The 20,815-nt window shown below is 46.2% G+C and overlaps 1 protein-coding gene across 5 annotated transcripts; it reads right to left on the bottom strand.

Moving 5' to 3' along the window:
• Positions 1 to 336: 336 nt before the first annotated feature.
• Positions 337 to 8,178, bottom strand: LOC100282463 (inhibitor of growth protein 5). 5 transcript variants are annotated; one of them, XM_008660380.3, is made up of 7 exons: positions 7,908 to 8,178; positions 6,239 to 6,310; positions 5,525 to 5,712; positions 1,369 to 1,429; positions 1,097 to 1,238; positions 900 to 1,018; positions 337 to 775 (listed from the first exon to the last, which is right to left on the bottom strand). In XM_008660380.3, exons 1-7 carry the CDS (start codon positions 7,933 to 7,935, stop codon positions 570 to 572), a joined length of 816 nt encoding a protein of 271 aa, XP_008658602.1. In that variant the 5' UTR covers positions 7,936 to 8,178; the 3' UTR covers positions 337 to 569. The 5 variants fall into 5 exon arrangements, with proteins under 5 accessions (XP_008658602.1, XP_008658601.1, XP_035818153.1 ...); XM_035962261.1 differs by having other exon boundaries at positions 346 to 775; positions 871 to 1,018; positions 6,239 to 7,634; positions 7,908 to 8,140; NM_001155373.1 differs by having other exon boundaries at positions 368 to 775; positions 871 to 1,018; positions 7,908 to 8,155.
• Between the last annotated feature and the right edge of the window lie 12,637 nt (positions 8,179 to 20,815).

Below are 20,815 nucleotides of genomic sequence, written 5' to 3'. Positions count from 1 at the left end.
CTGTGACGGCATCAGGCGCCGGCGGCCGGCCGTCTGCGAGGCCCACCTCGCTTTATTTCCGACGGCGCCACCCTGGCCGTCGGAAATAAGTTTACTTCCGACGGCCCCATCGGAAACGCGGATACTTCCGACTGGGTATCCCCTACGGCGTTACTTCCGACGGGACCCGCCTTAAGCCGTCGGAAGTAACTACTTCCGACGGTTCAAGACTTATTTCCGACGGTTTAGGCCGTCGGAAACTGGGCGTTTTCCTGTAGTGAATTACAGGCTATGCACCATAATAATATACGAAACATGATTTGTCTAAGGTAAAACAAAACTTCTAAGACAATCAAATTTTAGGAATTCTAATTAGATATTCTTTTTTCAAAGAGGGAAAAGTTACAAACCGGCTGTATTGCATAATATTGTGATACCAGGAAAAGGAGACATGATATTGCGAAACCCATACAAGGGGCATGAATCGCCAAAAAGGCCATGAAGTTAACAAATGGTTGATGGCCCTAAACTACGAGCACCGAAGGAGGAGTAACATGTACAGAACACTGGATCTACAACGGTATGCACTGTCACAGGCAGCAACTACTACTACATTTGTTACCCAACATCAGCAACACAATTAACAAGCAAGGACACACTAGCACAGCAGCCTGTGGACTGCATATCACTTGCCTTTTCGCTTCTTCTGGAATCCGATGCAGTTTGGGCAATACCACTTTCCCTTGGGTTGCTCCTTGACGCCCACACAGCCATAGTGATACCACTCGATTTTGCACTGCCAAATGGATACGAAAGTGATATACAGCCAAAGCACGGGCATGAAAAATGGAACTTGTCAAAACTGGAGTAAACAAAGGGCATGTCACATACATTAGGATTGTCGCATGCCACCATCTCACCATAGCTGACTTGGTTGCAGAGGCAGTATGTCGGTTCGTTAGGATCCACAGGCAACTCTAAGTCAATAGGTGGCAGTGGCACTGGCACTGGCACTGACTGCTCCGTGGGTACCTTGGCCCTGAAACAGGAGTAGGGTTGGTGTGTTACACTAAGAAAAACACTGCTGGACTGAAACTTATCCAGATGCAAAACATACTTCTTCCGACCCCCTCTGCCTCTTTCGCCAGATCGTCCACTCTTCGGATTAGCATCAGCAGTTGTCGCTCCAGCATTCACGGTTGGAGTGGCAGTAGTAGCAACAGCAGTCCCTGCAGTAACAGCAGCAGCTGCCTCTTTTCCTGGTAATTACAACGCATGGCATACATATAATCAGTAATTTCTTTCCAAAAGAACAATCAGTTAGGCATGTTACTCAAAATGAGAACAGAAAACACACGACTCAGAAACAACCAAAGGGTAGTTCCATACCTTGCCGGATTTCTTCAAGCTTCCTCATAAACTGATCTAGCTGTTGGATGTGAGCATCAACCTATAGATCAGCATAATCAAAATCCCGCACATTCACAATTTAGCAACAGTGCAGAGGCGTCATGAGCCATGATTATGCAGCAGAACCTAGCAATATATAAACTAGAAATGTAAAGTTATTGAAAAATGTAACCAACACGGTTTGTAGTGTACTGTTACATGAACATCAAGAACTACTGCAGGTACCATGGTAGAAATGAAATATAGATAAACAATAAACTTGGCAGCCAATCTTTCCGTTTGGGTAGAGATAAAAAGAATGAAGCAGAACCTAGCAATATATAAACTAGTAATGTAAAGTTATTGAAAAATGTAACCAACACGGTTTGTAGTGTACTGTTACATGGACATCAAGAACTACTGCAGGTACCATGGCAGAAATTAAATATAGATAAACAATAAACTTGGCAGCCAATCTTTCCGTTTGGGTAGAGATAAAAAGAAACCACTACCACAAACTGATATTTAAGCATCCATAAATGACAAAAAGGAGAAAGAATTGAAAAGACAATTGATAGAGAAACTGTAATAGTTTGCATTCCTTCTAGAAAAACTAAACAATAGGAGAATTAAGTTTCTCTTCGTTCTCTCTGTTAGGGTAACTGTGCTTGTGTCTGTAATGGGGTCTTGTGTAATGGGCTTAGGCCCAACAAGTCTTTTATAAATACTGGATATCAAGCTACGTTTAGCATCCCTCCCACCCCAGCCACCGGCGCTACAGTACCCCTAGCCGCCGGCACTACAGTACCACCGACCACCGGCGTTCTCCGGTTCTCCCTCTTCTCCACTGACGGCGACTCTCCCCTGCGGCCCGAGCTCCTCCCGCTGTTTCCTGCCGCTGCCGCGCCCCTCTCCTTCCCTGCGACCGCCAGAGCCCACGCACCCACGCCCCTCTTCTTCCCTGTGGCCGGCTGCCCGCCCGCCGCCATGGATGGGCGTGATCGTGTGCCCGTCCCTCCTCGACCACGCGACACGTGGGGCCCGTCCGGCTTCAGCACGCGCCTACCCGCCCTGGTGCTCGCCGCCGTTGTACACCCTTCGCCTGCCCGCCTCCTCTTCCTCGACCTCCACCATGCATGCCCTAACTGCTGCTACCTCGTCCATCACCTGGCACCGCCGTCTTGGCCATCCTAGGCGTGATGTGATGTCGAAGTTGTCTAGCAGTTTTGTCATCTCTTGTACTAGGTGTTCTTTTGATCATTTCTGGTAATAAATATTATCTACTTATTTTGGATGATTACTCACATTACTTGTGGACTTTTTCCTTGCGCTTGAAGTCGGACACATTCCCCACCCATTCTCACTTCTTCGCTTGGGTTTCCACTTAGTTTGGACGCACCGTCCGGGCTGTCCAGTGACGACGGGCGGGAGTTTGACAACTCCACGTCCCATTCCTTCTTCCTTTCCAATGGCATTCAGCTGAGATGTTGTGGCCCTACATTTCCTCTCAGAACAACAAGGTTGAACGCATGATCCGCACCGTGAACAACATCATGCGTTCCTTGTTGTTCCAGGCATCCCTTCCTGCCCGCTATTGGGTTGAGGGGTTGGCCGCTGCTATCTATCTGCACAATCGCCTCCCCACCAAGGCGGTTTCTCACCTGGCCCCTTACTTTGCTCTCTTTGGCACCTCTCCCTCCTACAACCACCTTCGTGTGTTCGGGTGCGTCTGCTATCCCAACCTTTCTGCCACTGCCCCTCACAAGCTTGCGCCCCGTTCCACTCGCTGTGTTCCTTGGGTACTCTCCTGATCACAAGGGGTACAAGTGCCTGGACCTCTCCACTCACAGAGTTCTCGTCTCTCATCACGTCATCTTCGACGAGTCTGACTTCCCGTTCTCCATGTCCTCTTCCCTGCCTCCTCAGAGTACGACGCCCTCCTCGAGGTGGCCCCTATTGCTCCCTCCCTTGCTCCCTTTGTCGTGCCACACGCGGCCCAGACGTCTCCCGCGCTGCCCCACGCGGCCCCAGCGTCTCCCGCACGGTCCCTACCTCTCCCGCGCCTGTGTCGCCATGTGTGGCCCCGGTGTCACCCGCGCCGCCCCGCGAGGCCCCGGCGTCCCCCGCGTCGACACACATGGCCCTAAGGTCCCCTGTGCCGCCACGCGCGACCCTTGAGTCTCCCGCGCTGCAACGCACGGTCTCGCCGCCCTTCGTTGATGCGGCTTCTTCGTCGAGCTTCGCAGACCCTGTCCACGTCTACCAGCGACATGATCGGGCTACTGCCCTGGCTCCCTCCAGCACGGAGCCACCGGTGTACCACCCTGTGGCCCTCCGCCGAGATCCCGACCACGTCCACCTGATGGTCACGTGATGGGCCGATAGTGTCCTCCGATCAATCGAGTGTCTGGTCCTCTCAGCATCCTCTCCGGCGCTCTCCCCCAAGCCGTCGTCCGTACAAACTGCGCTCGCCGACCCCAACTGGCGACGCACTATGGAGTACGAGGCCCTGCAGGCGAACCATACCTAGGACCTGGTGCCATGCCCCTTTGGCGCCAATGTGGTCACCGGGAAATGGATCTTCAAGCACAAGCTTAAGGTAGATGTCTCTTTGGATGGGTACAAGGCACACTGGGTCCTACAGGGCTTCACCGAGCGTCCCAGGGTGGACTATGATGAGACCTTCAGCCCCGTGGCGAAGCCTGGCACCATTTGGACTGTTCAGACTCTGGCTCTCTCACAGGCCTGGCCAGTACATTAGCTCGATGTCAAGAATGCCTTCCTCCATGGCACCCTGACAAAGACGGTGTACTGTTCTCAGTCGGTCGGCTTTATGGACCCGACTCACCCCGACATGGTCTACAAGCTCAATTGGTCCCTCTGCAGCCTCAAGCAGGCTCCTCGAGCTTGATACAGTTGCTTCGCCACCTTCTTGCTCTCACAGGGCTTCGTCGAGGCCAAGACGGACACCTCCCTGTTCGTCTTCCGCCGCGGCCTGGATACTGCATACCTCCTCCTCTACGTCGACAACATCGTCCTCACAGCCTCCTCCCCCAGACCTCATGCGGCTCATCATCTCCTCTCTCCGGCGGGAGTTCACGATGAAGGACCTGGGTGAGATGCACCACTTTCTGGGGATCACCGTCGAGCGCAGGCCCCAAGGCATGTTCCTCCACCAGCGCCAGTACACTGTCGACATCCTCGAGCACGCTGGCATGGCTGATTGTAAGCCCTGCTCGACTCCAGTGGACACTCAAGGCAAGATCTCCGACAACGGCCCTCTAATGGCTGATCCGGCCAGCTATCGGAGTCTTGTCGGGGCCCTACAGCACCTCGTCTTCACCCGCCTCGACATCGCCTACGTGGTCTAGCAGGTGTGCCTGCATATGCACGCCCAACGGGAACCTCATCTCACCTCTATGAAGCGACTTCGGCCTTCTTCGCCGATCTGCGACCACCGACCTCATCATCTACACCAACATCGATTGGGCTGGTTGTCCCAACACACGTCGGTCCACATTCGGGTTCGTCGTATTACTTGGCGACAACCTCATCTCATGGTCTTCGAAGCGTCAGCCAGTTGTCTCCCGCTCCAGCGTCGAGGCCGAGTTGTGGCTAACGACGTCGCTGAGGCGGCGTGGCTTCGTCAGCTGCTTCAGGAGCCGCACAGTCCGCTGACGCGGAGCACCCTTGTCTATTGTGACAACGTCAGCGCCATGTACCTCTCCACTAACCCCGTCCAGCATCAGCACACGAAGCATGTCCAGCTCGACCTCCACTTCGTTCGTGAGCGTGTCGCCGTCGGGGATGTGCGGGTTCTTCATGTCCCGACCATTTCTCAGTTCGTCGATATCTTCACCAAGGGCCTCCCTACGTCGGTGTTTGAGGAGTTTCAGTCCAGTCTCAACATCTATCGTGACTAGAGTTTCAACAGCGAGGGGGGTGTTAGAGTAACTGTGCTTGTGTCTATAATGGGATCTTGTGTAATAGGCTTAGGCCCAACAAGTCTTTTATAAATACATCACCCAACCCATTTAGGGTTAGGGTTTCTAGTCCAATACTCTCCTATTCGTCCACCAAAACATGGAGCAAGATTAGATGCTCCTGGTGCAGTGGATTGTAGTGCACGTGAACAAGTTATAATTAACACACTTACTAAGTCATAAGTCTGAGTGGCTAAAGCCACCTTCTCGTCAGCAATTCTAACACAATGTTTCTGCTCCTCCATTGCTTCTTCGGAAAATTTCAATTTTGCTGGGTCATATGTAATACTTCCAGATTCAAGTCCATGCTTAATGTCCTCTATTTCTTGTTGACAGCGCTGCTCATTTTCTAGTTGCACACCTAATAAGAAGCACAGAAGGCGGTCTATTTTCAGGGCAAAAAGCTGAAAAGCTTAAATTGAACACAGATTGCACTTTCTGTTTGGAGAAATAAAATCAGTTGATATTTAAGTAGCAACAATAACATTAGTAACTATCAATTCAGTGCCTTCGTCTGGACAATCCTATAGAAAAGTTCATTTGCCATGATTTGTAGGTTGACATATATTGTGACAGCCCACATAAAGACTGACATTCATCAAATTTTAGAAGATGAAACAAAACGTAATTGCCGCAATCCTACTGAATATTTGTGGCTCTATGCGCTGGATGGAAATATTGCAAATATAATCAGAAATAAAACAGTATAGTCAATGGTAATTTATAACTTAAGTCCATTTGCATGCATAATAAGTACAAAACACATCCTCTTAATGCAATGAGACACTCAACCATTATTGTTTTCAGGTTTAGTTTGCCATATATATTCAAAGAGAAAAGGAGATTCAATAGAATAAAATAGGATTCACAAGTCAAAACTGCCATACCATGCAAACTTTTATCCAACTCTCGCATTAATGAATAGTTCCGATGCAGCATAGATGGCAATGCTTCAACACCTGAGAGTAATCAAATGAAGTAATGTGTGTACATATGATATCAACGAATAAATTTGCACATATTGATAATGTTACCACTGACAGGGCAAGCCAAATAAAAAAAACAAAATGCTAAGATTTAAAATAAGGTCATTATAGTGTTCGCTTGCAAAACAATACTACCCTACTACCAATGGTCCAACCATTCCGCATTGCAATTTATCAATAGGTGCATGGATATATGGAAGTATGTCCAAACAAAAGTAGAATTGAATACAAGTAAAAGGGTTACATGGTTGACATAGTTAATCAAAACTAACAACTTCACATTTAACAGCAAAGAAACGCTTGTTCCTTAGCGTCCGCACAGCAATTCTCATCAAGGAAAGCTAATGGTTGTACAAGTTGCCAAGTAAAAATAGACACCACTGCAGTTCCAACAAGAGAAATTGCATCGGCTGAGCCAGGGCCCAGCATGCCTGGGCTTGGCTCTGCCGGTGAGCTCAAACATGGCCTCCAGTTCCTTTCTGGCGAACTGAGCTCTAGCGCACCAAGAACTCTGGCAGAAAGTGCAACAGCAAGCAGTCTATGTACGCCAGGCCATAGTATCGCCAGCATAGAACGCCACAAAGGCAGCCGACATCGTCTCAATGTCGCACGGCTTTCACCTCCGCCCCATCCCGCTCCCTCCACCTGCGCCGAAGCAGCAGCTCTATGCTCTCCGGCGTGGCCACCGCCGTGCTCGGCGCCGGGGGACGCCTGGGCTGCAGTAGTGGGCGACGTCTTCCGCCACCTCCACATCAATGTTTTAAGTCGTCCAATTAGTCACGATTAATCGTCCAAGTTGGTTTGGACCAATCACGATTAATCGCCAAGCCGTCCGACTAATCGTGGCTAATCGCAATTAATCATCCAAGTCGGTCAGCTAGAACGACCAGCAAGTCGTTCGACTTGAAAACACTGCTCCACATCAACGACACCTACTCCGGCGGTGGCTCGCTAAATCAGCGCTGGCGCAACACATAGAAGAATAGCGGGAGACCGGCGATCAGAGCGTCGGCTGCGGTCAGCAGGGCGGGGGCCAAAGGCAGCGACAACACCCTTGACGCCTCCGGTAGGTTGGCGCGGGCGAAAGGGAGCATGAACCTGTTGGCAACATACGACAACAGGACAAGCGGTGTGGAGAGCTCGGTGGTGGCCAGAGGCAACCTGTGGCGCTTGGAGGCGTCGCACAGCAGCAGCAACAGCGGCGCCGCCAGTGACTCTGCTCCGAAAGGCGCCAGCGCCATCATACTTCCCCTCCCACCAGCGGTACCCAAGCTTCGATTTTGGCCTGGCTCCGCCGCTGAGAAATTGCATAGTAACTATGATGCAGCTGGGCACGAAACCTAGTCTTAGGACTCATTTAACGTGTCTTCAAGCATGTTGTCATTGCAATATCATTTAATTACGAAACCCTAAAAACAGCCATGCATGTCCAATCAGCAAACATCCGGAATTTCTAGAACAAACCCCGATTAAGAGTACAAGAAAACTTTAATCAGGTGTGGTCCAGGAAGCCCGTGACCTACACAGGCGGGCGTGTCGTGTGTGCCCTAGCGAGAGGAAGAGCACTCACTGGCTTGGAAGTCCTCGAGGAACCCCATGGCGCCGGAGATCGGTTGCAGCAGCTCAGATCTTTCCGGTTATCGCGCTCTCGCAGGCTTTCCCAGCCACCAGAGAATCGAAATCAAGATGGAGATGGGAAGGGGAGCGACCGGAGGAAGAGGAAGAGGCTCGCCGGCCGGCGCGGCAGGTGGTGGAGGTGCGAATCGGAGATCCCCTTTCTGCAGATAAGCCCGAGGCGCCACATGGCCCATTCTTTCGGGCCCGTTTCGACCGCTTGGAGGCCCACAAGACCAACTTGCGATAGCCGACGGGAAGTCATGGTACGAGTTCTTTGACCAGATTAACCACTTCCTCCTTTGCTTGTGAAGACTGTCTCCAGCAGTACAGCAATATAATACACTGTTTATACGGTAGAATTTGTTAGAAATAATAGCAATTTAGTGATAACAAATTGATTTCGATAAAAATAAAAGTCACAACAGCATGTTTCGCATATCTACAATTCACTGGCATTTCATAAACTAGTGCTAGGGATTAAAAGAATACAAATATATATAGACTTACAGTGGGGTTGTCAGCGCTAGAACATCGCAATAGTAGACGAAGCAGATCGACATCGGTGTAGAGAAAGCAGACAAACAACGAGCAATCACGACAACGCTTCCCAAAAAGGCTTATACGGCCCCTACTTCGTACAGGGACACATGGGGACGTAGGCTTCGGAGATTCTGCTCAGCGATTTGGAACAAGGAGGTAGAGGCGAGAAATCGTCGGACCATTCACGCGTATGTCGTGTGCCTACACCCATTATCCTGCCCGGTCTGGTCCGGCCCAGCGAGCGCACTCAATAGCTTCAACCAGGCGGAGATAGTTCAACTATTTAAGTTGGCTTTACTCTATCTAGACTTCTAGAGTAGCAATGTGGTATTAAAGCTACCACCATACTATAGGTGTGTTTGGTTTGGCTTTTGGCTTTGCCTTTTGGCCTTTAAAAGCCAAAAGTCAAACCAAATGGCTGAAGCTGGAAAGCAGCTTTTTCTAAAAGCCGACTTTCTTGTAGTGCAAAACTGAAAGTACCTCTAACCCTGCTTTTAGCAGCTTTTAGGTGAAACTATGAAAATATATATGGAAGAAATTTTATCGACTTTTAGTGGTTTCCACCAAACGGTTTTTAGTTTTTTAGCAGTTCATAGCCCACAACAGCTTTTTTCACAGCTCACAGCTCACAGCAGCTTTTTTCATAGCCACAACCCAACCAAACAGAACCTATGTATATGTGAGTGGACCTTTAGAATTTAAAGGATTTATTATTTGGGTCAGGCTTAAATTCTCTAACAAAATTTAAAATAAATGGTGAGGATGTGTAGTCTGTTGGAGATGACCTCATAGAATCAATAGCTTAGATTTTCTAGGCTCGCTTCTTTCCAACTCGGTCTCGGATAACATTTAATCTAAGACAGTTTTTTTTTCTTATACACAGAATTTGAAGACAGGTCTTGACAAACAATTGACCACGTCGTCTTGATTTTCAGGTGAAGTCGCGAGCCGGTCTAATGCCATGTGTTATAGCGTTACAATATTACATTAGTAAGTTATTGTTTAACTTTTTTATGGACTCATTACTAGGTATAGTTTAAAATATATTATGTTTTTTATACATACTTTTTATTTTATATAAAATAAAAAATATATAATTTATGGTTTAAATATAATTTATGTGGCGGCTTGTGAGCAAGTCGAGCCACATTTTTCAGCTCGTAAAACGACCAAGCCGAGTCCATTCCTAGTATGCGTTCATCTAGCTAGTTCTCCACTCGGTCAAGCTGTATGTAGAAAGGCTTACGTCATCTCCAGCAAACCGTGTAAATGGTCGTGTAAAGTACTATTTTGCACTATATATTATACTATTTGCATAGTGAAGTTTGAAATAGTGAGTAAGATAAGAAATAAGATATGGAGTCTATTGGAGATAGTCTTAGCTTAACCCCCACCACAAAAGTCACAAACGTAGTAGTAGAGACTGGAAGGCAAAACAGTCGATGTTTGTCAGTGTACTTACAACATAGAGGTTTGTACCAACATCATAGGGCGACAGAGACAATAAGGTGTATCGTGTATACAAGTAACCTTGGTTTAGAATGGCTCCAGGTTTTAGCTCCAGGTTTCAGCTCTGTGGTATATAATATTAATTTAATTAGTTTAAAAAATATTTTAATCTAAATAATAAATAAAATGACTTATCTAAATTTGTTTTAAAAGCTTACAACTTTAGCTCTATGATTTTCTGGAGCATCTAATGATCTACTCCACTAACTCTATCAATTTTTCTAGAGTTAGAGCTATCCTAAACAGGGCCTAAATTGAACTTAATATATACTGAGCTGGGCCTGAAACTTTTTTCCAGCTCTATCTTTATCTCCAACCTCCATCCGACGACCATGGAGAAATTGTCCATCTTCTGCGGTTAACTGTCATGTTTTTTTACTGTGCAACCACGATTTATTTTCTCCTTATATTAATAATCTATTTATATATGTATTGACCCTAAAAAAATCTGAAAAAGGAAACAAATAAGGACACGCTCGGTGGGATAACTTTCATATTCGAGCTTGACACTATCTCTATCTAAAGAGAAAATAAACTAGAATTCGAAATTACATGTATTGCTCAATTTTCATCCTCTAAGCCTAAAATTCCTTTACACGCACTTCGCACAAGTGATCACGTGAGAATGGCTTCATTAAAATATCAGTGATCTGCTCTTCAGTGCGTACATGTTCAATGTCAATTTTCTCATCTTCTGACACACTCCTAAATAAAATAAAACTAGTCGGTTGCTCGTGCATTGCGACAGTTCACAATAATACCCACGTAAACTATTCACCAAAAAGGTCTCAAGATTTTTTTATTGATTGTCTCCGCTTTCCGCATAATATTTTTTGATTTGACTAACTGATGTTGTTGTTTACTCCATCCAATATGTATTGATACAACACGACCAATGAAGAGAGCGATTAGAAGAGAGTTCACAATGACTGACTGAACGAACAGATATTGTAGAATGACATAATTCCACCACAACGAGACAAAATAAGAGAAAGTTTGTGAGCTCAAGTTTCTAAAATAAGTCACATGAACCCAAACTTATAAAAAAGATAGATCAAAATATGGAGTGGTTGCAAAAGTCAGGCATCAATAAAAATTGGATGCGCTCCATACAAATTATGTTATTTCGTAGCAATTACAAACATTTAAAACCAACGAAGAACATTTTCTTTTACTGTTACTGACAAATCATTGTTGCTCCATCCAATTCAGCAACATCAAACACCATGGAGTACATTGCGCCAATGTGGTCTCAGAAACGACCTAATGCTTGCAAGCGCCAAAAGCACAAGGGACGAGCACCCTGTGGTAGTGCCTGCATGGATCTCCAAACCCTAAAACATATTTTGCAGGATCCATGAGTCATCATCAGAAGAACACAAACTATGTGGAGACAACAAATAAAGTATTAACACACCCAAATTATGTTCAGTCCTTAGCACAACAAAAAAACTAACACCCAAAACAACAGAGGAACAACATAAATTTTTTGCAACGGCAAAAGGATGGGTGACAGGTACATAGACGGTAGAAGCATATCGAGTTGACACCGTGGTAAGGAAAATACCATGTAGACGAACGATGCCGAGCCATCGAATGTGTATCATAGGTAGCAAATCAGTGACCCTGTGCCTCACCTCCCCACTTCCAAGGTTTCGTAGAGCAGGAAGGGAACGGAAGAGGCGTGCATACATGTTCGTTGCTGGAGAAGGACACGACGAAGACCTAGGCATCTAGAGACGACATAAGTAGTATACCGCTAGATACATATAGGGAGAGAGCACGCAAGCGGAGAAATAAGCTCAGCTGGAGTAGCTCCAAACTGAGAGGCACCCGCACCAGGTGTCGTTCCGAGAAGGGCGAGAGAATGTGAGTGCCTTCCTAGCCCTAGACCCGCCGAGGCGACACACCACCAACTCCATAGCATATGCCGGTTACTGCTGCGCCATGGGCTTTGGTTGTCTAATATCTCAGACAGGGACTCCTCATCGCCAAGATAAACTAAGTGTGGCAGGCGCCACCATGTCCTCCTCCTCGGTGGCATGCACGAAGAAAGGCCAGAAGTAAGGTTGACTCGCCCCGTACGCGTCGAAGAGCATTGGTCGGCTCGTGGCTGCGACCGTGGGCAGGGGCAGTAGGTTGGGGAGGAAGAACAGGACAAATGCTGGGAAGATGAATGGGACGTCCGACGACGGTGAAAACAATGGTGTGCGCATACCGTGAAACATCCTCGTGGACGTGCAATAGCCACTGCGTGGGTCGGTGTTGAAGCTGGTGTTGGACGAATACGGGGATGAGGCGCCTGATCCCACGCCCTCTGCCGAGAATGGGGTGGTGCGGAGGCGGATGCATGAGGGGAGAGAGAAAAGAAGCAGGACGACGAACGATGTGGCGGTAACTGAGGCGATGACCACCATTATCGTGCGGAAGTATAGATGGCTAAATAGGCCTTATCTGACGGGCTGGCCCGAGGCACGACCCATTTAATAGTGCCTGGGCCAGCCCCGCATGAGCGACGTGTCGTGCTTGGGTTGTAGCCTCGGCCCGTACTGCTGGCCCGACCCAACACGATTATATTTTTTTATTTTACAAAAAATGTATATACATATATACAATTTATATTCAATATTAAAAATTGAAAGTCGCCTAGAGGGGGTGAATAGGGCGAAACTGAAATTTACAAAGTTAATCACAACTACAAGCCGGGTTAGCGTTAGAAATAATAATGAGTCCGAGAGAGAGGGCGCAAAACAAATCACGAGCGAATAAAGAGTGAGACACGTGAATTTGTTTTACCGAGGTTCGGTTCTTCCAAACAGAAAGGGAATTAGGCTTACACCTATTTCCTATACTAATTTTGGTGGTTGAATTGCCCAACACAAATAATTGGACTAACTAGTTTGCCCAAGTTTATAAGCTCTACAGGTACAAAGGTTCACCATAAGCCAATAAAAAGACCAAGAAAAAGGGTTTAAACAAAGGAGCAAAGGGACAACCGAAGGCACCCTGGTCGGGCGCACCGGACTGTCCGGTGTGCCACCGGACAGTGTCCGGTGCACCAGGGAAGATCGACTTCAAACTCTTCACCTTCGGGAATTCTCAGAGCCGGCGCGCTATAATTCACCGGACTGTCCGGTGTACACCGGACAGTGTCCGGTGCTCCAAGAGGACGCGGCTCTGAACTCGCCAGTCTCGGGAATTCGCAACGGCTGCTCCGCTATAATTCACCGGACATGTCCGGTGTACATCGGACTGTCCGGTGTAACAGCGGGGCAATGGCTACTTCAGGCACTAACGGCTACCTGCAGCGCATTAAATGCGCGCCAGCGCGCGCAGAGGTCAGACACGCCCATGTTGGCGCACCGGACACCCTACAGTTCATGTCCGGTGCGCCACCGGTCATCCAGGCGGGCCCAGCGTCAGAGCTCCAACGGTCGGAACCCTAACGTTCGGGTGACGTGGCTGGCGCACCGGACATGTCCGGTGTGCACCGGACTGTCCGGTGCACCATGCGACAGACAGCCTCCACCCAAACGGCTAGTTTGGTGGTTGGGGCTATAAATACCCCCAACCACCCCACATTCAAGTCATCCAAGTTTTCCACTTCTCAACCACTTACAAGAGCTAGGCATTCAATTCTAGACACACTCAAGTGATCAAATCCTCTCCAATTCCACACAAGGCTTTAGTGATTAGCGAGAGAGATTTGTCGTGTTCTTTTTGAGCTCTTGCACTTGGATTGCTTCTTTTCTTTCTCACTTGTTCTTGTGATCAAAACTCCATTGTAACCAAGGCAAGAGACACCAATTGTGTGGTGGTCCTTGCGGGGAAGTTTTGTTCCCGGTTTTGATTTGAGAAGAGAAGCTCACTCGGTCCGCGGGATCGTTTGAGAGAGGGTAAGGGTTGAAAGAGACCCGGCCTTTGTGGCCTCCCCAACGGGGAGTAGGTTTGCAAGAACCGAACCTCGGTAAAACAAATCCGCGTGTCACTCTTCATTCGTTTGCGATTTGTTTTGCGCCCTCTCTCTCGGACTCATTATTATTTCTAACGCTAACCCGGCTTTTAGTTGTGATTAATTTTGTAAATTTCAGTTTCGCCCTATTCACCCCCCTCTAGGCGACTTTCACAAACCTACTCCCCGTTGAGGTGGTCACAAAGACCGGGTCTCTTTCAACCCTTTCCCTCTCTCAAACGGTCCCTTGGACCGAGTGAGCTTCTTCTTCTCAATCACACGGGACACAAAGTCCCCGCAAGGACCACCACACAATTGGTGTCTCTTGCTTCGGTTACAAGTGAATGAATCTCAAGAAAGAGTGAGAAAGAAAGAAAGAAGCAATCCAAGCGCAAGAGTTCAAAAGAACACAACAAATCTCTCTCACTAGTCATTAAAGCCTTGTGTGGAATTGGGAGAGGATTTGATCACTTGGTGTGTCTTGTATTGAATGCCTAGCTCTTGTAAGTAGTTGGAAGGTTGAAAACTTGGATGACTTGAATGTGGGGTGGTTGGGGGTATTTATAGCCCCAACCACCAAACTAGCCGTTTGGTGAAGGCTCCTGTCGACGGGCGCACCGGACAGTCCGGTGCGCCAGCCACGTCACCCGGCCGTTAGGGTTCGACCGTTGGAGCTCTGACGTGTGGGCCCGCCTGGCTGTCCGGTGGTGCACCGGACATGCCCTGTAGGTTGTCCGGTGTGCCACCCGCGCGTGCTCTGCTCCTCTGCGTGCGCTAGCGCGCATTTAATGATGTAGCAGGTGACCGTTGCGCTAAAGTAGTTGTTGCTCCGCCGTTACACCGGACAGTCCGGTGTGCACCGGACATGTCCGGTGAATTATAGCGGAGCGAATTCCCGAAGCTGGCGAGTTCAGAGTCGCTTGATCTTGGGGCACCGGACACTATCCGGTGGTGCACCGGACAGTCCGGTGAATTATAGCGAAGCGCCTCTAAGAATTCCTGAAGGTGCGAAGTTTAGCTTGGAGTCCCCTGGTGCACCGGACACTGTCTGGTGGCACACCGGACAGTCCGGTGTGCCAGACCAGGGTGCCTTCGGTTGTCCCTTTGCTCTTTTGTTTGAACCCTTTTTCTTGATATTTTTGTTGGCTTATTGTGAACCTTTGGCACCTGTAGAACTTATAAACTAGAGCAAACTAGTTAGTCCAATTATTTGTGTTGGGCAATTCAACCACCAAAATCAATTTAGGAATATAGGTGTAAGCCTAATTCCCTTTCAATCTCCCCCTTTTTGGTGATTGATGCCAACACAAACCAAAGCAAACATACAAGTGCAGAATTTGAACTAGTTTGCAAAATGCAAGTGCAAAGGTTACTTAGAATTGAGCCAATAACTATTACTTACTAGATATGCATGGATTGTTTCTTTATTTTTAATATTTTGGACCACGCTTGCACCACATGTTTTGTTTTTGCAAATTCTTTTGTAAAATTCTTTTTCAAAGTCCTTTTGCAAATAGTCAAAGGTAAATGAATAAGATTTTGCGAAGCATTTTCAAGTTTTGAAATTTTCTCCCCTTGTTTCAAATGCTTTTCCTTTGACTAAACAAAACTCCCCCTCAAATAAATTCTCCTCTTAGTGTTCAAGAGGGTTTTAAGATGTTAATTTTGAAAATACTACTTTCTCCCCTTTTGAACACAATAAGATACCAATTTGAAATTTACCAATTGAAAATCATTAGTTTTAAAAATTAGGGTGGTGGTGCGGTCCTTTTGCTTTGGGTTTAATACTCTCCCCCTTTGGCATGAATCGCCAAAAACGGACGTGTGAGTGAAATATAAGCCCTTTCAACTACTTTCTCCCCCTTTGGCAAACAAATAATATGAGTGAAGATTATACCAAAGTGGATAGTGATGTACGGAGCGACGACGAAGGGTGAGTAATGGAGTCGAGTGGAAGCCTTTGTTTTCGCCGAAGACTCCAATTCCCTTTCAATATACCTATGACTTGGTTTGAAATGCACTTGAAAACACATTAGTCATAGCATATATAAAAGAGACATGATCAAAGGTATATTCATGAGCTATGTATGCAAGACATCAAAAGAAATTTCTAGAATCAAGAATATTTAGCTCATGCCTAAGTTTTGTAAAAGTTTGTTCATCAAGTGGCTTGGTAAAGATATCGACTAATTGATCTTTAGTGTTAATATATGCAATCTCGATATCCCCCTTTTGTTGGTGATCCCTAAGAAAATGATACCGAATGGCTATGTGTTTAGTGTGGCTATGCTCAACGGGATTATCCGTCATGCGGATTGCACTCTCATTATCACATAGAAGAGGAACTTTGGTTAATTTGTAACCAAAGTCCCTAAGGGTTTGCCTCATCCAAAGCAATTGCGCGCAACAATGGCCTGCGGCAATATACTCGGCTTCGGCGGTTGAAAGAGCCACAGAATTTTGCTTCTTTGAAGCCCAAGACACCAAGGACCTTTCCAAGAACTGGCAAGTCCCCGATGTGCTCTTTCTATTAATTTTACACCCCGCCCAATCGGCATCCAAATAACCAATTAAATCAAATGTGGATCCCCGAGGGTACCAAAGCCCAAACTTAGGAGTATAAGCCAAATATCTCAAGATTCGTTTTATGGCCGTAAGGTGAGATTCCTTAGGGTCGGCTTGGAATCTTGCACACATGCATACGGAAAGCATAATGTCCGATCGAGATGCACATCGACCGGTATACCTTTTGATCGACGGATTTACCTTCCGTGTCGAGGTCGAGATGCCCATTTGTTCCCATGGGAGTCTTGATGGGCTTGGCATCCTTCATTCCAAACTTGTTTAGAATGTCTTGAGTATACTTCGTTTGGCTAATGAAGGTGCCTTCTTGGAGTTGCTTGACTTGGAATCCTAGAAAATACTTCAACTCCCTCATCATCGACATCTTGAATTTCTGTGTCATGATCCTACTAAATTCCTCACATGTAGATTAATTAGTAGACCCAAATATAATATCATCAACATAAATTTGGCATACAAACAAATCATTGTCAAGAGTTTTAGTAAATAAAGTAGGATCGGCCTTGCCGACTTTGAAGCTATTAGCAATAAGGAAATCTTTAAGGCATTCATACCATGCTCTTGGGGCTTGCTTGAGCCCGTAAAGCGCCTTAGAGAGCCTATAGACATGGTTAGGATACTCACTGTCTTCAAAGCCGGGAGGTTGCTCAACATAGACCTCTTCCTTGATTGGTCCGTTGAGGAAAGCATTCTTCACGTCCATTTGGTAAAGCTTGAAGCCATGGTAAGTAGCATAGGCTAATAATATACGAATTGACTCAAGCCTAGCTATGGGTGCATAGGTTTCACCAAAATCCAAACCTTCGACTTGGGAGTATCCCTTGGCCACAAGTCGAGCTTTGTTCCTTGTCACCACACCATGCTCGTCTTGTTTGTTGTGGAAGACCCATTTGGTTCCTACAACATTTTGATTAGGACATGGAACTAAATGCCATACCTTGTTCCTAGTGAAATTGTTGAGCTCCTCTTGCATTGCCATCACCCAATCCGAGTCTTGAAGTGCTTCCTCTACCCTATGTGGCTCAATAGAGGAAACAAAAGAGTAATGCTCACAAAAATGTGCAACACGAGATCTAGTGGTTACCCCCTTATGAATGTCGCCGAGGATGGTGTCGACGGGGTGATCTCGTTGGATTGCTTGGTGGACTCTTGGGTGTGGCGGCCTTGGTTCTTCATCCTCCTTGTCTTGATCATTTGCATCTCCCCCTTGATCATTGCCTTCATCTTGAGGTGGCTCATCATTTTGATTTTTTCCTTCATCAACTTGAGCCTTGTCCTCATTTTGAGTTGGTGGAGATGCTTGCGTGGAGGAGGATGGTTGATCTTGTGCATGTGGTGGCTCTTCGGATTCCTTAGGACACACATCCCCAATGGACATGTTCCTTAGCGCGATGCACGGAGCCTCTTCATTACCTATCTCATCAAAATCAACTTGCTCTACTTGAGAGCCGTTAGTCTCATCAAACACAACGTCACAAGATACTTCAACTAGTCCTGAGGATTTGTTAAAGACTCTATATGCCCTTGTGTTTGAATCATATCCTAGTAAAAAGCCTTCTACTGTCTTAGGAGCAAATTTAGATTTTCTACTTCTTTTAACAAGAATAAAACATTTGCTACCAAAGACTCTAGAATATGAAATGTTGGGCTTTTTACCGGTTAGGAGTTCATAGGATGTCTTATTGAGGATTCAGTGTAGGTACAACCGGTTGATGGCGTAGCAGGCGGTGTTGACCGCCTCGGCCCAAAACCGATCCGACGTCTTGTACTCATCAAGCATGGTCCTTGCCATGTCCAATAGAGTTCGATTCTTCCTCTCCACTACACCATTTTGTTGTGGGGTGTAGGGAGAAGAGAACTCATGCTTGATGCCCTCCTCCTCAAGGAAGCCTTCAATTTGAGAATTCTTGAACTCCGTCCCATTGTCGCTTCTTATTTTCTTGATCCTTAAGCCGAACTCATTTTGAGTCCGTCTCAAGAATCCCTTTAAGGTCTCTTGGGTTTGTGATTTTTCCTGCAAAAAGAACACCCAAGTGAAGCGAGAATAATCATCCACAATAACTAGACAGTACTTACTCCCACCGATGCTTATGTAAGCAATCGGGCCGAATAAATCCATGTGTAGGAGCTCCAATGGCCTGTTAGTCGTCATGATGTTCTTGTGTGGATGATGAACACCATCTTGCTTCCCGGCTTGGCATGCGCTACAAATCCTGTCTTTCTCAAAATGAACATTTGTTAATCCTAAAATGTGCTCTCCCTTTAGAAGCTTATGAAGATTCTTCATTCCAACATGGGCTAGTCGGCGGTGCCAGAGCCAACCCATGTTAGTCTTAGCAATTAAGCAAGTGTCGAGTTCAGCTCTGTCAAAATCTACCAAGTATAGCTGACCCTCTAACACTCCCTTAAATGCTATTGAATCATCACTTCTTCTAAAGACAGTGACACCTACATCAGTAAATAGACAGTTGTAGCCCATTTGACATAATTGTGAAATGGAAAGCAAATTGTAATCTAAAGAATCTACAAGAAAAACATTGGAAATGGTATGGTCAGGAGATATAGCAATTTTACCCAACCCTTTGACCAAACCTTGATTTCCATCCCCGAATGTGATAGCTCGTTGGGGATCTTGGTTTTTCTCGTAGAAGGAGAACATCTTCTTCTCCCCTGTCATGTGGTTTGTGCACCCGCTGTCGATGATCCAACTTGAGCCCCTGGATGCATAAACCTACAAAACAAGTTTAGTTCTTGACTTTAGGTACCCAAACGGTTTTGGGTCCTTTGGCATTAGAAACAAGAACTTTGGGTACCCAAACACAAGTCTTGGAGCCCTTGTGTTTGCCCCCAACAAACTTGGAAACTACCTTGCCGGATTTATTAGTCAAAACATAAGATGCATCAAAAGTTTTAAATGAAATGTCATGATCATTTGATGCACTAGGAGTTTTCTTCTTAGGCAAATTAGCACGGGTTGGTTTCCTAGAGCTAGATGCCTCACCCTTATATATGAAAGCATGATTAGGGCCAGAGTGAGACTTCCTAGAGTGAATTTTCCTAATCTTGCTCTCGGGATAACTGACAGGGTACAAAATGTAACCCTCGTTATCCTGAGGCATGGGAGCCTTGCCCTTAACAAAATTAGACAATCTTTTAGGAGGGGCATTAAGTTTGACATTGTCTCCCCTTTGGAAGCCAATGCCATCCTTGATGCCAGGGTGTCTCCCACTATAGAGCATACTTCTAGCAAATTTAAACTTTTCATTCTCTAAGTTATGCTCGGCAATTTTAGCATCTAATTTTGCTATATGATCATTTTGTTGTTTAATTAAGACCATATGATCATGAATAGCATCAATATCAACATCTCTACATCTAGCACAAATAGACACATGCTCAATGGTAGATGTAGAGGGTTTGCAAGATTTTAATTCTATAACCTTAGCATGTAATATATCATTTTCACTTCTAAGGTTAGAAATAGTAACATTGCAAACATCAAAATCTTTAGCCTTAGCAACCAATTTTTTCATTTTCACATCTAAGGCTATCAAGAGAATTATTCAATTCTTCAATCTTAGCAAGTAAATCAACATTATCATCTCTAAGATTGGGAATTGAAACATTAGAAGCATGGGAATCAACCTTAGCATTTAAACTAGCATTTCCATTTCTAAGGTTGTCAATAGTCTCATGGCAAGTGCTTAGCTCCTTAGATAATTTTTCACATTTTTCTACTTCTAGAGCATAAGCATTTTTAACCTTAACATGCTTTTTGTTTTCTTTAATAAGGAAGTCCTCTTGGGAGTCCAAGAGATCATCCTTCTCATGAATAGCACTAATTAATTCATTTAACTTTTCTTTTTGTTGCATGTTTAGGTTGGCAAAAAGAATGCGCAAGTTATTCTCCTCATTACTAGCATTATCCTCATCACTAGAGGTTTCATGTTTAGTGGAGGATCTTGATTTTACCTTCTTCCTTTTGTCGTCCTTTGCCATGAGGCACTTGTGGCCGACGTTGGGGAAGAGAAGTCCCTTGGTGACGGCGATGTTTGCGGCGTCCTCGTCGGAGGAGGAGTCGGTGGAGCTCTCGTCGGAGTCCCATTCCCGGCAAACATGGGCATCGCCGCCCTTCTTCTTGTAGTACTTCTTTTTCTCCTTTCTTCTCCCCTTCTTGTCGTTGCCCCTGTCACTGTCACTTGAAATAGGACATTTTGCTATAAAGTGACCGGGCTTACCACACTTGTAGCAAACTCTTTTGGAGCGGGGCTTGTAAT

Source organism: Zea mays, chromosome 9 (genome assembly GCF_902167145.1).
Source record: "Zea mays cultivar B73 chromosome 9, Zm-B73-REFERENCE-NAM-5.0, whole genome shotgun sequence".
NCBI lineage: Eukaryota > Viridiplantae > Streptophyta > Magnoliopsida > Poales > Poaceae > Zea > Zea mays.
The sequence above is the reverse complement of the archived record's forward strand: the minus strand, read 5'-3'. Positions and strand labels throughout refer to the sequence as shown.